This window comes from Abrus precatorius, unplaced genomic scaffold, assembly GCF_003935025.1.
Source record: "Abrus precatorius isolate BTA unplaced genomic scaffold, Abrus_2018 Scaffold2, whole genome shotgun sequence".
NCBI classification, from domain to species: Eukaryota; Viridiplantae; Streptophyta; class Magnoliopsida; order Fabales; family Fabaceae; genus Abrus; species Abrus precatorius.
Genome location: NW_020874362.1, coordinates 2366686 through 2385149, shown reverse-complemented (window position 1 = coordinate 2385149; position 18464 = coordinate 2366686). Strand labels below are relative to the sequence as shown.

The following is an 18464-nucleotide window of genomic DNA, read 5'->3' as shown; positions in this document are numbered from 1 at the left end:
GTCCAAAAGTTTGAACAAAGAACAAGACATGCTATCCAATATCCACGGTTCCCTACTTTTCCTCCTTCAACAAATCCATTTCTTTTCTCTGGGGCCATTGTATAAATTAATCAAAATATAACAGGTTGTAAGAGGAGCCAGCGACTTAATACATATATACTCTGTTTCATCGTTGTCTCAGAAGCGCCAAGAAAGAAGTGTGAAGCTACAATAAAATGAAGGCACGCTGGCTAGCCATTGCTATCTTCATCTCATTTACAAATACCGTTAATTAATATTATCTTTCTAGCTAGTAATTTATTACGAGGAATGGAAACTGATACGTGCATGACTCTTTTCGTGTCATTCAGAAGCAGAGCCAATTTGTGGGGGTGCTTGTTCTTGTAGCGCTTTGCCTCGTTAATTGCTCGTCAAGCCTCAAGGTGTGTGGTTAAATATCTTTCTAATAAGTTTATTAAAACCATATCACATATAAGAGCATTTCTCATCTGATTAACAGCTTGGAGAAACTTGTGGGTCTGAGAACCAATGCGACAGAGGTCTTCGTTGTGAAACATGCGCTGCAAATGGGAATACCCGGCCCAGATGCAGTAGGATCCAGCCCACGAGCCCGACTTCCAAGGTTGGTAACAGTTCTAATTTGTTGGTGTTTAATTACATTGAATAGATGCAAATTATAGTAAACTTTGACTGTGTTATGTTGTTGGTGTGGGGTTGTTAGGTGAAGGGTTTGGCGTTCAATCGGTATTCGTGGTTGACGACTCATAACTCGTACGCTCAATCTGGCGTTAAATCGGAGACGGGATCTTTTATTGTAGCCGCCACAAACCAAGAAGACACGGTTTCCCAACAACTCAATGTAAGACTTTGCTTCTCCCTTCCTTCTTCGTGGGATGGTTCGGTCCAGTTAAGTCTCTTGTTATTGTTATAAATTATAACACTTTTATGCTCACAATACATGACTTTGACACGGCATTGATCACCGTTCTTTTTAATCGTTTAAAATTATGATCATTTTCCATTTCCGACTTTTTATTACTTTATCTTTTTCATAGGTTATATTTCGTTAGTTAAGGTTATTTATTTTTAGGCTTTTAGATAACATGATAAAGATAATTTTAGGCAATCAAAGTTTAAATCAAATGAAAAGACGCATGGCAAAGTAAATGAGATTACCAATAATCACTTCCTCTTTTAAGTTTTAGGAGATATTGGTTTCAATAGTTATAACTCATTTCCATTTTGATTCTTGTAAAAAAAAATTCTTGATTACAAGTCTCAACAATTTAATACTCTTAAGATTTTGGGATTAGATCCTCTTATGTAAGTAAGAAACATGGTAATGTCATGTTATCATAGACAAAGATGCAAAATAAATTAGTAAATTCTACATAAATATAATGATTAGTGTTAATTACTATAATAATAATTTTGTGCATTTCTCTCTTCATTGTCATATTCTATATACTAGATAAGAGTTCGAATTTAAGGTTTCTATCTATCATCAGCCAAAAATAGCTTAACGAATGAAATTATACGAATCACATATTCATGAGGATTTTTATTTTTTATTTTTTGTAAATGAAAGTTGTACGATAGTATAAGTAAAAATAATTATAAAATATAAAAATTTGATATTCAAATGATAAGAACAAAAAAACAATTAAGTAAAATATAGAGACGAAAACAAAAACTGAAATCAAAACCCAAAATTAGTAGAGACCCTAAGAACTAAAATTTACTTTGAACTTAAGTTTAGAATGAAAATTGAGGGTAACAGAGATTTTTTTTAGAGAGGTAGTTGAACTACTTGAGAGGGAAAAAATCTGAATAAAATTGAATTAGTGTAACCATGCTTATCCTTTTGTATCTTGTGACTTTGGTGATTGATAACTGTATTTTAATATATAAAAGAGATGTGTTTTAGACTTTTCCTAATTAATAGGCTCATATTTAAAGAAGGATTCAAAAACTCAACTTGAGAGAGAAGGATTCAGAGAGTTGACCGTAAATAATTTTGTCCATTTAGAATATTCAGAAGATGGATTAGGTATTAACTTCCAAAATCAAACTTACTAATAACATATTTTAGGGATCATGTTCTCAATTTTGTTATTTTTCTGCATTTTTTAAGCAAAAGCAGCTATTACTAACGTTAAAGCTATTTTTATTTTTATTTTTTAATGTAATGGTTTATACTTTTATCAACGGTTGCAACAATTGTTATTCAATTTGAGTTTAATTTTTCCAACAAAAATATTTTCCTTTAATTTTGATGCACGGTATATATAACTATTTAGAGAAATGCTTAAAGGTACGTAGAGCCCCTGTACGAAAGGCATACGAACCTATCCATCAGTATTTTATGTACCTTTCAGTGTAAGTTGTTTTGTGATTGATTATCCCTTTTGTAACTTATCAATTTCATGCAAAAAAACTGCCATAGAAAATAGTAAGATTTATTATATTACCATGCAACAATGTGTTGTCACGTTATATTGGGAATTTTACAACTCTTGTTATTATTGAAAGATTAACACCGTTTTTATTTAAAAGTTTTATAACGTTTTTTTAGAATTTATTTTTATAATTTTTCTTTATTACATTACTCATTTTATCACATATTTTTAGATTTTTTTATTGTTTTTTTTATTATTATAAAAGACATTGAGAACAAGTATTGTTAAAAGAGTTTCTTTATTTAAATCTCTAAAACTTGACATGAAGACATTCTATAAAAAAAAATAAAAAGACACCTAAAAGTTAGATATCCAAAAAACATTACCATTGTTAAAATAACACTACTCTTATTAGTTATATGCTGAAGCCACTCATTCTCACTCTTATTCAGCTCTAGATTTGGATAAGGTTTGCACCCCATAAGTCATGTGTCCTCCAGCAGGGATAATGCGTATTTATTGAGAAAAAAATATGTCACACTTAGAACATGATGTTTCTAAGCCATGAACATGTTGCAGCTTTCTAAGTTTAAACTGAGATTGCAGATAGGATTTGACTTGAGCATTGATAATATTATTTGGAGCCTGCAATTACTATATAATCCCCATACACCAACGGGGAAACAAGTAATGAGCATTGGCCTTTTAACAAAAGTGAAACTCACTCTTTGACTATAGAAAAGCATGATTCATGACTTCATTCAACAACGCAAAGGCAAAATTTGAAATTATTTCTTGAAAGCCGGTCCTAACTCTTAACCCGTGGATGGATTTATTAAGTTTAGATGTTAAATTCTCCCTTTTAATTAGACAACATTGTGGGAAACTCCTTGATGATAACAGGTCAAATGTTGAAATACAATGCAATAATAATATCAGAGTAAGCGGGGTAATTTCTTTAGGGACAAAACTTAGGTGCAATATCATGCAATTTGTGCTGTTTTTCAATTGGAGTTGAAATTTCAAATTGGTAATATGTATTGACCTTTAACGCTGATGTGTAACCTTCAATGTATTATGCATATTAGTGAGGTGAAATTCCTGATTGAAAATCAACACTGGTAGGCTGAGAAAACGAAGGAACTATACTTATAGGTAGAGGATGGGAAGGAACCTTGTGGAGTTGATAGAGAATTGGAAGTAGCAGAAGTTGGAGCCTGACATGAAGTTATCAAGTAAAGTTAAGGTTCTTAGTTGGGACTATGAAATGAAAAATTATTTTTATGAAATATTAGAACTTGGTGGGATGTGAATAAAGTTTTCTTGGTAAGGTCATAAAAGCAATCACCTCAACAACCTCTAGGCTTTGATGACGAAATGGAATAACTAGCTAGTTTATTGGCGGAATGAAATCAAATCCTTTAGAAATAATTAACCATGATCTTTGAGCAAGAAAAACATGACATCTTCTGCTATATTTAATCAATGGCTTGATATCCCCGCTCGTGCATTACAAACAGTCTTGTATTAGTCAAATTGCTTTGAGTTTGGGAAATAGAGTTGTGACTCAAGATACACGATGTTGTGAAGATTTCTTGTGCAATTGAAAAATAAAAAAATCACAACATTGTTAGTTTGTATCCGACAATTTAGAAGTCAAATTTTCAAGAATGAATTCAAGCTAATTATTTTTCTTGAAAAAAGCTACAAGCTTGGCACATATCCAAGAATTGTAGTTACCACTGGTGAGATGTTTAGACTGGAGGAAACAAAGATAAAATGGGAACGTTAGAATGATATGAAAAGAACAAATTAGAAAATAAGGTCATCCATGGAGGGAAGAGGAAGATTCTCCATAGTAACATGAAGCGATAGACGAATTAAAAACCATATGAATAATCCTAAAATTAATATGTTGTGGTTGAAGTAGAAACATGAGAATAATGACTCATACCATATTGAAAATGACAGTTTAGTGAGTAATTCATTAACAATTATAGTAGTTCTTTGTTCATTTCAGTCACATCACAAAGTTTAATGTAATAAATCAAGTAAAAAAATAATGGGTAGGTATATCTAAATATCTAATTCTATATATTATTAAGCTTCTTTGATTCAGTTTCTGGATAAATATGAATGTACTATGTTATCTTTATGAGAATTTGAAACATCTTTTTTTTTTATTCCCCATTTTCTTTACATCATACACAGAATGGTATTCGAGGCCTTATGTTAGATATGTATGATTTCGAAAACGACATCTGGTTATGTCACTCCTTCGAAGGCAAATGTTTCAATGCCACTTCATTTGTAAGTTCATTAATTTGTAACTTATAAGTTACCTTAATTTGTGATCAATTATATAAGCCCAGATTTTCTCTCACACACATTCATTCACACCCCATATGCCAGCAACCTGCTATAAACGTGCTTGAAAACATTCAATCATTTCTGGAAGCAAATCCATCAGAAATTGTAACCATCTTCATTGAAGACTATGTGACATCTCCCCAAGGGCTTACCAAGGTGTTTAATGCTTCTGGGTTAAGCAAGTATTGGTTCCCATTGTCCAGAATGCCTAAAAATGGTGAAGATTGGCCAACCGTGGATGACATGGTTCAGAAGAATCAACGCTTGGTCGTTTTCACCTCCAAATCATCTAAAGAAGCTTCCGAAGGCATTGCTTACCAGTGGACATACGTGGTAGAAAACCAATGTAAGTTTTGTACCTTTTTATTAATAATAAATAATCATATTAACACGAAAGACAAAGTTTTTATTTCAGCTTCTTTTTAATTATATTTATTTTTTTATTAATAATCATTTTCAAATACGTACTAATTTAAGTAATATTATGGAGGTCAATCCCAATTATATGTATTATGGTTTTCTTGCTTACTTATTAAAGTAAAACTTTTATCATTTAACATCTCCCTCAAGTTTTATGTAAGACTTTTATTATTTAACATTCTAAATCTCTTTTTTAGTCCTTTTATTTTTCATTTGATTTGACCTTATTAATTTTCTAATTTTGGTTTTTTTTCCCTTTCTTCAAATAAAGTTTTTCTTATTTTTTTAAAACGAACCCTGATCAAGCTCTATATTATACTCATTTTATAACAATACTTTTATTGTATAGTGTAAAAGAATATTATAATTAAATTTTACTAAAAAATATATATTAATAACTGTAAATTTAAGAAATAAGACTTTTAAAAGTAAACTATAATTAAATTAAAAAAAAGATAATTTTTAAAAATATAAAGATATTATATATATATATATATAGAAAATTTAAAAATTTATATAAGATAATTAGTAAAAGTTAAGTAACACCTTTAATTTTCAAAATTTATAAAAATAATTAATAAATATGTAAAAAAATAACATTATTGTAGCAAAAGAAAGTGTAGTTGCACATAATTTTTAGTTAATTTTAATATTAAAATGTACTTTTATTTATAATATAAAGATTTATTATATTTTAAAATTGTTTTATTTTATTAAAGCTTTATCATTTTAATACATAATATTCAAATTATAAAGTTAAATTAAAATAATTTTATTAATATATATATATATATATATATATATATATATTAAAAAAATAAAACACATGTGAACTAGTATCGTATTAAAATTTAAGTGTAAATTTGATTTAAGAGTGTAAGAGAGGATAAACTTAAATTTAAATAACCTATTTATCTAAAAAAATTTAGTAAATTAAGACTTGTAAGACCACTACTGATAAGACTAATATTTATATACTCTTTAACATATTACTAATCCATCGTTTGAGACTTCTTTTTATGATTATGTTTGGATTTAAATTAAATTTCAGATGGAGACGCGGGAATGAAAGGTGGTTCTTGTCCAAATCGTGCCGAATCGCCAGCTATGAATACGAAATCGAGGTCCCTTGTTCTGATGAACTATTTTCACACTGATCCTAATGCAACTTCGGTTTGTGCTGACAATTCGGCTCCGTTAGTTAGCATGATGAAGACTTGCCATGATGCTGCTGGCAACCGATGGCCAAATTTCATTGCTGTTGATTTTTACCAGGTATTTACTTGCCCTACATTTGAGTCATTTGACCAAAATACTTTCTTTAAGAAAATAAATTTGAATCTTACCTGGTATTTCAAAATACTGCATATGCAATGATAGGAGAAAAGAGATATAAATTACTACAGTTTATGGGATAACTATGGACCTAAGTATTTCAAAAATATGACACCTTAATGTTTTTGTTTAGTTTGTTTTGAAAAGAGATGAACCCGATAGAACAAATATACTTGTAATCTTGTGTACAGTTGTTAATAATTATGCTTTCTGTTGAAGAGGAGTGATGGCGGAGGAGCCCCAGAAGCTGTTGATGAAGCCAATGGTCATTTGACTTGTGGATGTGACAACATTGCGTATTGCAAGGTTACCAACTTGCTTCTTTCTATATATTTTTTAGGCAAAAGCTATCTGAAACTTGAAAGCACCTATTAAATAGTAAAAAAAATTTAAAAATATTAATGCAATTTTTTATAATTTTTAATGCAATTTAACTGTTATATATTTTTAATAAAAATATATTTTTGCTTCTTTAACCAGTATCTTTGGACACTGGTCAGTAAGATCCTTTTTTTTTTATCAACTCTTAAAAACTTAAAATAACTAGTAACTTAAATTTAATTTTTTGATTGTTTTGTTAAAAACATAAACTGTTAATTCGTTTTTTTGTTGTTGTAATTTTAAATGTCAATAAACTTTTATTGCAATGCTTTTAAGATTAAAAAGTACCAGCATATTCTGAATTTATAAATACTAAATTATAAAGTAAAATAGATATAAAAAGATTCGTATCCAATGTATTTTAGCTTATATATTTAGTTTTATAAATAGAAATATATGTGCTCTTTGTCATTTATAATTTTTTATTAGTTTTGATCTTTATAAATTTTAAAAGCATATTTATGATCAATTAATTCATCATCTAATGATGACAAATTATTATTAAATAATGACAGTATTTTTAAAAAAATTTAAAAATATATATAGACAAACAATTAAAGAATCAAATTATTCGACATGCTGTATCTTCTATGATGAATTATGCCTACACAGGACGTTGTCTATAAATTCATTCAAAAACTTAATGTGGTTACGGCGAATCGTTACTATTTGTCTATAAATATGTGCAGGCAAATGCTACATATGGAACATGCGACGTGCCTCCCATTTCTCCACCGCCACCTGCGGCTGATGCCACCACTGCCACCACCGTGGAGGGAGGAAACCAGCCATCGCAAGGGAAAGCTTACGTGGACACTCCGGCCAAGCTGCTGCAATCGCTTGGAATGATTTTGGGAATGACCACTTTCTTGACTTGGTTCTAGAATCTTAAAATACTACGTATTTTGCATTAGAAAATGCTTTGTAATTTTACAATTTTGTTAATTATATAGAATCTTAGTTATATAGTGTGAAGATGTGCATGTAACTCGTTGTGATTTTGTTTGCGATTAGATCGTTTTGGGTCCTAATAAATATCAGGAATTAGCGTCCGATTTTGCATTAGAGGATTATACGAATTGAAGAATTTCTTTGCTAATACGTTTTTTTTTTTTTTTTTTTTTTTTATCTACGAGACTGTTTTGCATAGCAATGGGAGAGGTGAATATATACTCTTTGGGATAATTACTGATCTCTTTTGAGTTTAGTATTAATTATACTTACATTCTTCTTAATTGTAAAATTATACTCGCAGTACTTATTTTATACTAATTGTATTTAAAAAATTATGGATATCTCTCATGAGGTGAAGCTAGCTTGGAATGAGAGGTGTAGTTACACTTGTTGCTGGTGTGATTCTTTGGAAGTCATACTTCTCATGAATGGAGATAATGCTTGTTTCCATAAAGATGATGCAATCATTAGGGAGATTCAGGATTTGTTACGCAGAGACTGGAACGTTTCCATTGCTCATACTTTAAGAGAAGACAACTTTTTTCAGATGATTTTGAAGTTGGGTTCCATGAAGTGTGAAAAAGAGTAATTGGGTTTAAGCTGAGTGACTTATTTATTTGCAATCCCTTAAGACAAGTAATAACAATGGAAATGGATGGTTGATATTGATCATTACTAGTAACAAAAGGTGTCTTAGGCTACAACCAGGCTTTTTTGTTGCAATGAGGGTTTTTACACTGCCTGGAGACCATGACTCATCATTAAAATGCAAATAGATAAGTTTATTAATATACTGAGGATGCTTACTGACGGTATTTAAAAGAGAAGGCAAAAATAAGGAAAGGAAGGCTTAGAGACAAAGATAATGGAATGATTCTCAATCATTGATTAAAGAAAAATATAGATATATATACAACTTATACATCCTAATTGTGAAAAAGATAACAAAATATAATAATGAAAAAGAAAAATAGAGGTATATATACAACTTATACATTCTAGAAGCTGGTAACAAATTACAGTAGTGAAAGAAAATAAAATTGAGAAAAAACAAAATTTGTATAGCTGTATAATGGATAGGAATGGATTGTACAGTTAGTTTTGTGATCAATTGTGCTCTTCTTCTTCTTCTAGCCTCCCACAAGCTGAAGGTTCAAAGATATCATAAAGTTCAAGCTTGAAAGATTTGATTGAAACAGCTTTGGAGGGAGAGCTTTAGTGAACATATTTGCGAGCTGATGTGATTAGAAAACCGAGAGAAGGTTTATTAGTCTAAAAAGCAGTTTTTCCCAAACTAAGTGGTAGTCAATTTCCAAGTGTTTAGTCCTTTCATGGAACATTGGATTTCCAGCAATGTAAAAGACACTTTGATTGTCGCAGTGTAATGTAGCACGCCTAGCAAAAGGAACCCATAAATCTCTAAATAAATAAGATAGCCATTGGAGCTCACAAATGGCTAATGCAAAGGCTCTATATTCAGCTTCAAGAAAATCTAGAGACAGTGAATTGTTTCTTTGTTTTCTATGAAACCAAGGAGCTTCCAATGAAGAAATAATAGTTGGTGACAAAGCGAGGGTGTTGACGCACATGACCTAGTCAGCATCATTGAAACCAAACAGTTGAAAGGAAGAAATTCTGCTAAAGAATAGACCTTTTCTAGGACAGTTCTTTAGATAACAAATAACCCTCAATGCGGCTTGAAAATGTGATTGAAAGGGGCAACCATGAATTGACTAAGTTGTTGGGTTGCGAAAACAATGTTCGGACGGGTATTGGTGAGATATATCATACGACTAACCAAAAGTCTGTATGATAAGGGATCTGTAAAAGGGGTACTGGAATCATGATGAACACGTAGTGAGTTGTCCATTGGTGTGGAACATGGTTTGGAACTTAGAAGTCCTGCATCTTTAATTAAGTCCAAACAATATTTTCTCTGGCACAATGAAATACCAGATGATGAATGAGCAACCTCAATCTCTAGGAAATATTTCAGTTTGCCTAGGTCCTTGATATGAAAATTGGAACTCAAGGGGTGTTTGATCTTATCAATTTCAGTAATGGAGTTCCCAGCCAAAATAATATCATCAACATAGATAATCAAAGCAGTGAAAGTGGAACTTGTTGCCTTAGTGAAAAAGTTGTGATCGCATAAGCTTGCTTGTATCCATAAGATAGTAACTGATTGGACAGTTTTTCAAACCATTTGCGGCTAGCCTATTTTAAACCATGTAGTGACCTTTTTAATTTGCAGCACTGAGAAAGATGATATCCATTGAGTCCCTAAAGAATAGTCATATATACGTCCTTTGTGAGGTTGCTATAAAAGAAGGCATTATTGACATCAAGTTGCTCAGATGCCAGTTGTTAATAGGAGTTACTGCCAGGACAATATGAATTGTGGTCATCTTGACAACTGGATAGAAAATTTTCAGATAATCAATGCTTTTGATCTGGGAGTAGCCTTTGGCCACTAATCGCGCCTTGTAATACTTAATCGAACCATCAGGACCATGCTTGATTTGTACACCCATTTGTAATCGATTGGCCTCACATTGGGAGGCGTTTGGGCTATATCCCAAGTTTGACTCCAAACTAGATCTTGAATCTCAACTTTAATGGCCTCTTACTAGCAAGGTTGTTTTGTGGCTTTGTGGTAAGTGGTTGATTCTTGCATAGAAGATAGACTCATCAGAAAGTGAGAATGGGATGAAGAAATACAAGAATAATCAACAAAAGCTTGAACAGGATAAGAAATCTTTAGAAAAGATTGGTTGAACTGTGTTAAAGCAGAGATTGAAGAGCTAGGGTAAGTGTTGCACTTATGGTCAGCAAGGTAGGTGGGACGGTGATAAGGACGATTGGAGTGGTGGGTGGGTTGTGTCATGACCTAATTACTATTCTGAGAACAACCATATACAGTAAATGAAGGAGTTAACGTGCATAATGTTGCTACCATACACACAATTTATATTTAAAATTAAGCATTCAAGTGATACATAAAATAAATCTCAACTATTGTTATTGAGTTCTATTGTCAGAGGATCCCTCCTTGATTTCAATTCATGGCATACCATAATGATTTCAAGAAAAGGTTATATTCATATAACATCTTCTCGTCTAAATCAAAACCAATTGTGCCGATCCTATAATGGGTCCAATCATAGTAAGTATGAATAATCAACTCTCTCTCAATGTTAGGAAAATGGGGATTTCAAAACATATCATCCTCACCCATATATAATTTATGGCACCTATGAATCTCATCACTTCTAATGAAAATCCCTTCAGAATTAAATTCTCACTTCTCAATCAAGTTTTCAGCGTAATAAATAATGACTTAAATCCATACTAATGGTTAACTATGTTAGAAGGAATAAAGTATACAAAAAGTACAACTATACAAAGGTGTAATTGTAATACGGAAGTGCATGCATATAATTGTAAAAGAGTAATAGTTTAAACATATCCATCCAAACCAAATTCTCCAAAAAGTTTAAATCAAAAGTAAACTCTTGACGTATAATATCTCAAAATAAGCAAAATGAATCCCTCCTATGAGCAATATCTAATCCATGACTACACATAATTATATATAATACTCTAATGGGAGATAATCTTCACTAGAATCACACTCCATCCCATCAGAGGAAGGCAGATCATTCCCCGCTTGGGGTCGAGGTGAAGGTGGCAGATCATCATTGCTATCTATTCATCCCATGGTAAGGGGTGGTGAACAAGATGCAGATTGTGGTGGTAGTGGTGACAGACATCTCATAGAAGGTCCCACTTCATCTAGTGACGGAGGAAGAGCTCTCGTAGGGTGTCAAGGTATGGGTCAGATAGAGGATTCCACAACAACTATGTCCTTCCACTCAGGTTCGTGGATAGGATTCGGTTCGAGAATAAATGGGGGTTCAGGATTCAGTTCAGGAATAGATAGGGGTTTAGTATCTATAGAGGCCTTTCCTTTGTTGAGATTCCCATGAGGGTTAAGAGGTGGTGTCTGGTCTGGAGATACTATGGGAGCAATAGGAGTAAAGAAAGATAAATGTGATATCGTCTCTCCTAACAAAATAAAAATTCCATTCAAAAGATTGTTGTTCCACTAGGGCTTCTAGCCCTCTTTAGTTATGGGTCCCACACTTATGGTAACTAGGCCTCGGAAGATGCGTCAGTGAGTTTGAGATTCGTATAATCACATCTCCTTCTCGCTGTTCAGTACCCAGATCTTTACTTGGTCGGTGTACATATGAAATGCATACGCGTAAAACAAAACAAAAGAACCAAGAGGAAGAGACAAACCAGAGGATGAGTCCCACACAATTATAATAATCCATATTATAAATATAAAAAATGAATTAAAACAAGTTAAACAAAACCTTCAATCCATTTACATATCACTCAAAATCCTATTAAATTATACTACGTAGTCCTATCAATCCAAACAATGATAAGGGATGCAATGAATGTCACTTGTAAGTCTATAATTTCTCAAAGTTTCATCATTTCTCCAATCAAGGTGGTCGGTGGACTCCATTTCCTACTAGTTAGCACATTTTGTTCTCAACTTATTGACTGATCCATATTATTAAAGTAGTATTCAAGAATGGGCTGTCACGATTTTGGTAATGGGTGCCTACATCAGGATTAGTAAAGGTTCCTCGGCGATGTGGCCCAGCTACAGTAAGCTACTACACGCTATTGGGCCATTCCCTTCCATCACTACTCCTAAGGTTCTTTCATGAAGCTGGACACAAGCATTCTGCACTTGTGTCGGACTGTTACCTGACTCTCCTTCATTGTTTACTTGAATAATGCAGGTGAATGGTTGTGCAAATACGTCATTGTCGTTTCAAGGGTACACACGCGCCACTTAATATTAATAATCGCACCCAAACAAAAGTAACGTGTGTGTGTGTATATATATATATATATATATATATATATTATCATACACCACTTAATATTAACTATCAAACTCAAACAATAACAACAACAATGTATATACATATTGCTTCGTCAAACCACTCTCACCATTTAATATTAACAATCAGACCCAAACAAAAATAATGTATATACTTATCACTTCATCAAATTATATACCACTTAATATGAATGATCAAACTCAAACAATAGCAACATATATACATATTGCTTCCTCAAACCACACACACCATTTAATATTAACAATCAGACCCGAATAAAAATAATATCTATATGTCTATTTTATCTAATCAAAACGGTATGTGTTGGTTATGATAAAAGATGAACTCAAACAAAATAATTGCCACATGTTTATTGCTTATGCTTAAAACAACATATTGCATCTCAAATAGGAATCAGACCCCAAACTAAAATAGAATACATGCATATAATCTATTATAACAACAGTCCTCCTATTCTCAGCATAACAACACATAATTAGTATTTAATTAATTTTCTTTCATTGGTTTCGTCTTAGTTCCTATGGTTAGGGCATAGTTTTTTAGAATTGTTTCTACCTAAATAATATAGCATTTGGCGAGCCTATTTACTTCTAACGTTTCTGCTATCTAAGAAACCGTGAGGGTTGTAATTTGAGTAATCAATATCCAAATAGAATATAACAAATACAATAGTCAATAAGTATAGTTTGTCCTCAATCTATTAAAATAGACAATAAAATCTAAATCTTTAATTACAGAGAGGTCTCTATCATTGCTAGCATGCAATTATACATTCATATTCGATATATAACGCAAACCTAAAAAAAGATGAAGGGTTTAAAAATCTGCCACTAATCATGTGCATTCTGAAATTTAATGGTTGGGTAACTTACCACTCAATATATTTATATCTAGTACATATAGGGAGGTATAGTATTTTCATGTTCTGCGAAGGTCTCTACCTTTATTAATTTAGACAAAAAGATAGCAAGGAATGAGACACATTATCCACATCTAAATGAAATACCTCAACGCCTCAATGGGTAAATATGATTCGTAGAAGATGTTGCCAAAAACAAGTGGTAGTGGCTATAACTATGTTGTTGCATAACAATCATCATGAAACTTACAATTTAGAATTGTATATATATAAAAAATAAAAATTAATCGACTAAACCAATTATAAGGGCATATTTCAGTGTTCACAAGAATAAGAAATCATTTAATTTAATAGTAAGAGATACTGGCAATGAGTTACACTAAAATTTGAATATACCTAAAAGAACGACCATATATCTAGAGTGATAAACCAAAAAAAAAAAAACCTACAAGAAACCTACGTTTTATATCTAATAGAGTGTATTTATTATAGAGAGAAACACTACACACTACTCCCTTAATTCAAAATACTGCAAGCAAGTCGACCCATTTATCATGCAACCCAATATCAAATTCATCATCTTTTAGTTCAAAAAAGGTGTAGGCAATTTTAGCATTAAGATGAGAAGAAAAGAATTTAAAAAAGTGCACCACTCATCACGACTTAACCGCGTAAACGTAATCATGTATATTCAACTTCTTTTGCACAACAAAGTTTTTCCTTTTTTTTTTATTACATGAGAATAGTTAAACTATTTGGTCGTGCAAAGTAACAATTAGACTCTCAGCTACAGGGGCGCATTCTCACCAATTATTTAATCACTATATTTGGCGTTAATGACCTAAGGGACCTTATTACAAAGAATAAGTTTTGAGAAAATCATTATCATCAAGGGAAATCACATATTTTCACATTCACGTAACATCGGTCATTAAATTTAGTTGAGAAAAATCATGCAAAGAATAAGTATGGACATGAAATAAGAAGATGATGACATGCACTACAAGCCTCATCATGATTGCTCACCATGCAAGGATTTTAAACTATCTTTCACTCATCAGATCATTCAAAACACAGAGAAGTTGAAGGAATGGCATACATGCAACTGATCAATTTTTATTTAGGAGAACTGAAAGTCAAAATGCACACAAAAATATCACTTCACACACAAATAATCGAAAGACACTAGGACTTCCTCTAAACTTAGCCTAGTCGTGAGAAAGAAGAAAAAAGCAAAGTGTAAAGATTCTTCTTCTTGAAGTAGGATTCTAGGCGAACAACTTGCAATCTGCTAGCTTGGATGTCTAAAGGTAGAGAGTAGAGACGAGTATAGTGATTACGCGAGTGTAGTTTGAAGAATGGTGTTTTAGTCTCTTTGTCTTCTCAGTACCTCTCTCAAATAGTATTCTTTTTTTCAAAAAATGAAACAAGGAGAGTTGAGTTCCCTTTATACGTACATTAGCTTGCAAGGAAACCAATAAACTAACCTTCATCAATTTCTCTTCCCTCATTAAGTGTCAACTCCTTGGTTACGAGTCTTTAAGGGAAATAGCCACCTAATCAGGCCATTAAATTCAGCTACACACTCTCTTTCCACTATAAGATTGCTACATGACATTTCACCTTCCTCTACTAAACCCTTAAGCTCTTTGCGCCTTACCAATGTTACTCACACTGTGCATAGAACCATAATTATTAGAATATTACTAAGTATATTAAATGTGAGGATGTGACTTAAGGAGAAAGAAGAGTTAAAAAAAATGGGAATTAAATGTAGGGTTCGTGAAACAAAGTGCATAATTTGAATGGTAAATGTGAGTGGGAAATTTATTGAAGTATTTAAGTATAGGTGGCTGACTATAGATTAGATTTGTGGAGAACAATTCACGTCCCCTACCCTCTAGAACCTCTTCATGATTTAATACATTGAATAAATGTAATTTAAAGATGGCGATTTACTAGGATAAAAATGGAGCATGCAAAGGAAACTAATTTAGAAAAGGTGCATAGGATGAGGAAGAGGTCACTCCCAATGTAATTCATAAAGGCAAGGACCATGTAGAATTAATACGGCTAGTTTATAGGGTGTCATTTTCGTGAGGCATTTAAAAGGCACCAATCATGTATAATTAAAACAAAGAAGGGAGATTGGATCCTTGCCCTTTTGGATTCCCACACAATTTTAATGTAAAGAGGAGGGAATAACTCCCAAGAACATAGGTCGGAATAGATGGACAATAATTATGCTTTTATTAATGTCATTTAAAGAGGTTGTTTCGTGGGGTGTTGGAGAGAGATAGAAAATAAAGTCTTTCGACTCTTTTTGTATTAGGTTCCTAAAAAGAGTAATCTTGGGTCAATTATCATGATAAGAGGAAAGAGGTAATTCAAAATGGAAAAGAGAAAGGTCATGCGTGTAGTTATAAGGGATTCATTATCCATAGAAGGAAAAGATGGAATTTAATATTTACACTTAGAATGCAACTAAGGCATTAAAAGTTTATGCTAGGTATCCTTATAATAGCATGCAGTAATTGAAATAAACATGGATAACAAAAACATTTCTAAATCAAGCATACCAAAATGAAATTAGGGATCAAGAAATAATCAAGGAAAAATAATAACAGGTGTTGAAATAATAGAATGACATCAATATAATATAATAAAAGAAAGAAGAAAAAGGAAAGGAGGGAAAAAAATCCCTCCCCCAAAATATACCAATAGACATTGATTAAGATTCAAAAATCGATCTAAGTTTTTTTAGGATGTTACAGGTTGGTGTTCTGGTTTTGACATTGAAGGTGATTAGGAAGACATAGAGGATGGACTGATCAGTGTAAATGGAGGGATGGGGAGGTTGCGAGAGGTAAGAGATGACTGAATGAGATCATATGGAGTGGGAAGAATATTTTTGAAAGGTTGTGATGAATTTGTGTTGGATTGAGAAGTAGAGGGGGTGGTGCGATAAAAAAAACTGAAGTTAGGGAGATTATTAGTTTATAGTGAGTTTTGGTTATCATTGATGAATCAAAGTAATTTTTGTAAAGGAAAAACCATTTCATTGAATAAAATATTTTGGGAGACAAAATTTTTCCTAGTATTTAAATTTGAAATCACATATCCTTTTGTTTCAATTTAAAAATCCCAAAAAAATATCACATCTAGCAAGAGTATCAAATTTTTTGTGAGAATGATGTGTTGAGGCATAGCACAAATAACCAAACCCTTTTAACATGAAAAAAAATCTAGTTTTTGTTTGTATAATAGTTTAATGAGAGTTTGATTTTTAATGATAGGGGATGGAAAGCGATTTATGAGGTAAACGTGTTTTAAGAGCTCTAGCAACATTAAAAATGTGTTGGTATTTGCTTTCCACCCGACTATTTTGTTAAAGCATATAGACACAACTTATTTGATGAAAAATTTCTTTACATGAAAAAAATCTTGTTGGAAAAATTCAAGGCCATCATCTAAGCAAATGCATTTAATGGTAATAGTTAAAAAATATTTGTGACCATGAATAGAAGATTGAGAAAAGAGACCGCAAATATCCATATGAATTAAATAAATTTTTTTGAAGTTTTATAAATAATTGGAGAATATGACAACTTTCTTTGTTTAGCTAAGTGACAAATATCACAATTTTCTTCAATATATTTTGAAATAAAAGGATAATTAAAATGAAAAACATTAAGATGATTGCTAGAACGGTAACCTAGTCTAAAATGCCAAAGGTTGAAGTTGGTAATTGGTGGAGTAAAAAAATTATTGATGAACGAGGCTCTAGGAAGGGTATGACTAACATCCTTATTGATCTCCAAGTGGTATAATCTATGCTTCAACTTAGTTAAACCAATCATCTTCAATGACTTCATTTCCTATATTTGACAATGAGAATTAGAAGAAGAAAAAAAAGTGTATTTGAGAGAAGATAAAAGTTTAAAAATTGAAAGAAGATTAAATTTGAAATTTGCCACATAAAGAACATCATGAATAATGAAGTGTGGAGATAATTAGATACTGCCTAAAATATGAGCAACAATCACAGAACCATCAGGTAAGTTGATGTGCACAGGTTTGATTTTGAGAAATTTAAAAATTTATTAAAAGAACAAGTGATGTGATTAGTTGCCCCTGAATCAATTATCTAAGAAACATTATTAGGTGTGTGAGTGACAGGAACAGTGGGAGCAGTGTGTGTGTTGGACAAAAAATATAATGTTATGGTGGTGCAAAAAGCAAAATGGATACCAAAACGTATATCAGTAGAGTCAGATGGACCGATTTTGGACACTTGAGAGAGGTTGGCATGTTTGGGCTGAGAAGATGCTACTGATCGATTACCATTAAGGTTGGATTTTTGTTGTTGAAGGAGGCCAGGGAGGCTTTGAAATTGGGTCCTAGTTAGAGTGACGCCCAACCTATTGGATGGGTTGTCCTAAGTGACCAAAAAGTGTGTCTCCTTGCGCAATGTTGTTGACAGTAGCAGAGGAAGAGGGGTTGTCATGATTGTGGAACCACAACCGCCCTGGATATCATGGGTGGCCAGGAGGGTAGTTATGCTTAGCATAACAAATGTCTACTATTTGTCCATACAGCAATAATAGATGCATTTTTTGTTGGATCCAATTCGAGTATTCCCTCTTGGTGGTCCTCTAAGAGCTCCTCCTCCTCGTCCTTTACTGTACACGATTGTCCGACATTGAAGAATATTGGTGTTCTTGTTGAATAACCATGGAAAATACTCGGCTTATAGACGAAAAAGGGTCCATCAAAAGGATTTAGGAATGAATGATG

At 32.2% G+C, this 18464-nt stretch overlaps 1 protein-coding gene across 1 annotated transcript; it reads left to right on the top strand.

Moving 5' to 3' along the window:
* The first annotated feature begins 215 nt into the window (after nt 1–215).
* LOC113858183 (PI-PLC X domain-containing protein At5g67130-like) lies at nt 216–7789 on the top strand. The gene is made up of 9 exons (XM_027490694.1): nt 216–266; nt 351–422; nt 500–622; nt 722–859; nt 4611–4709; nt 4812–5115; nt 6241–6464; nt 6744–6830; nt 7595–7789. Exons 1-9 carry the CDS (start codon nt 216–218, stop codon nt 7787–7789), a joined length of 1293 nt encoding a protein of 430 aa, XP_027346495.1.
* Nucleotides 7790–18464: the final 10675 nt, after the last annotated feature.

Excerpts from the sequence above, each read along its gene's own strand:
- LOC113858183 (XM_027490694.1), top strand. The coding sequence starts at position 216 with ATGAAGGCACGCTGGCTAGCCATTGCTATCTTCATCTCATTTACAAAT. Across the intron at positions 423-499 it reads ATTGCTCGTCAAGCCTCAAG|CTTGGAGAAACTTGTGGGTC; the intron begins GTGTGTGGTTAA and ends TCTGATTAACAG. Across the intron at positions 4,710-4,811 it reads GTTTCAATGCCACTTCATTT|CAACCTGCTATAAACGTGCT; the intron begins GTAAGTTCATTA and ends CCCATATGCCAG.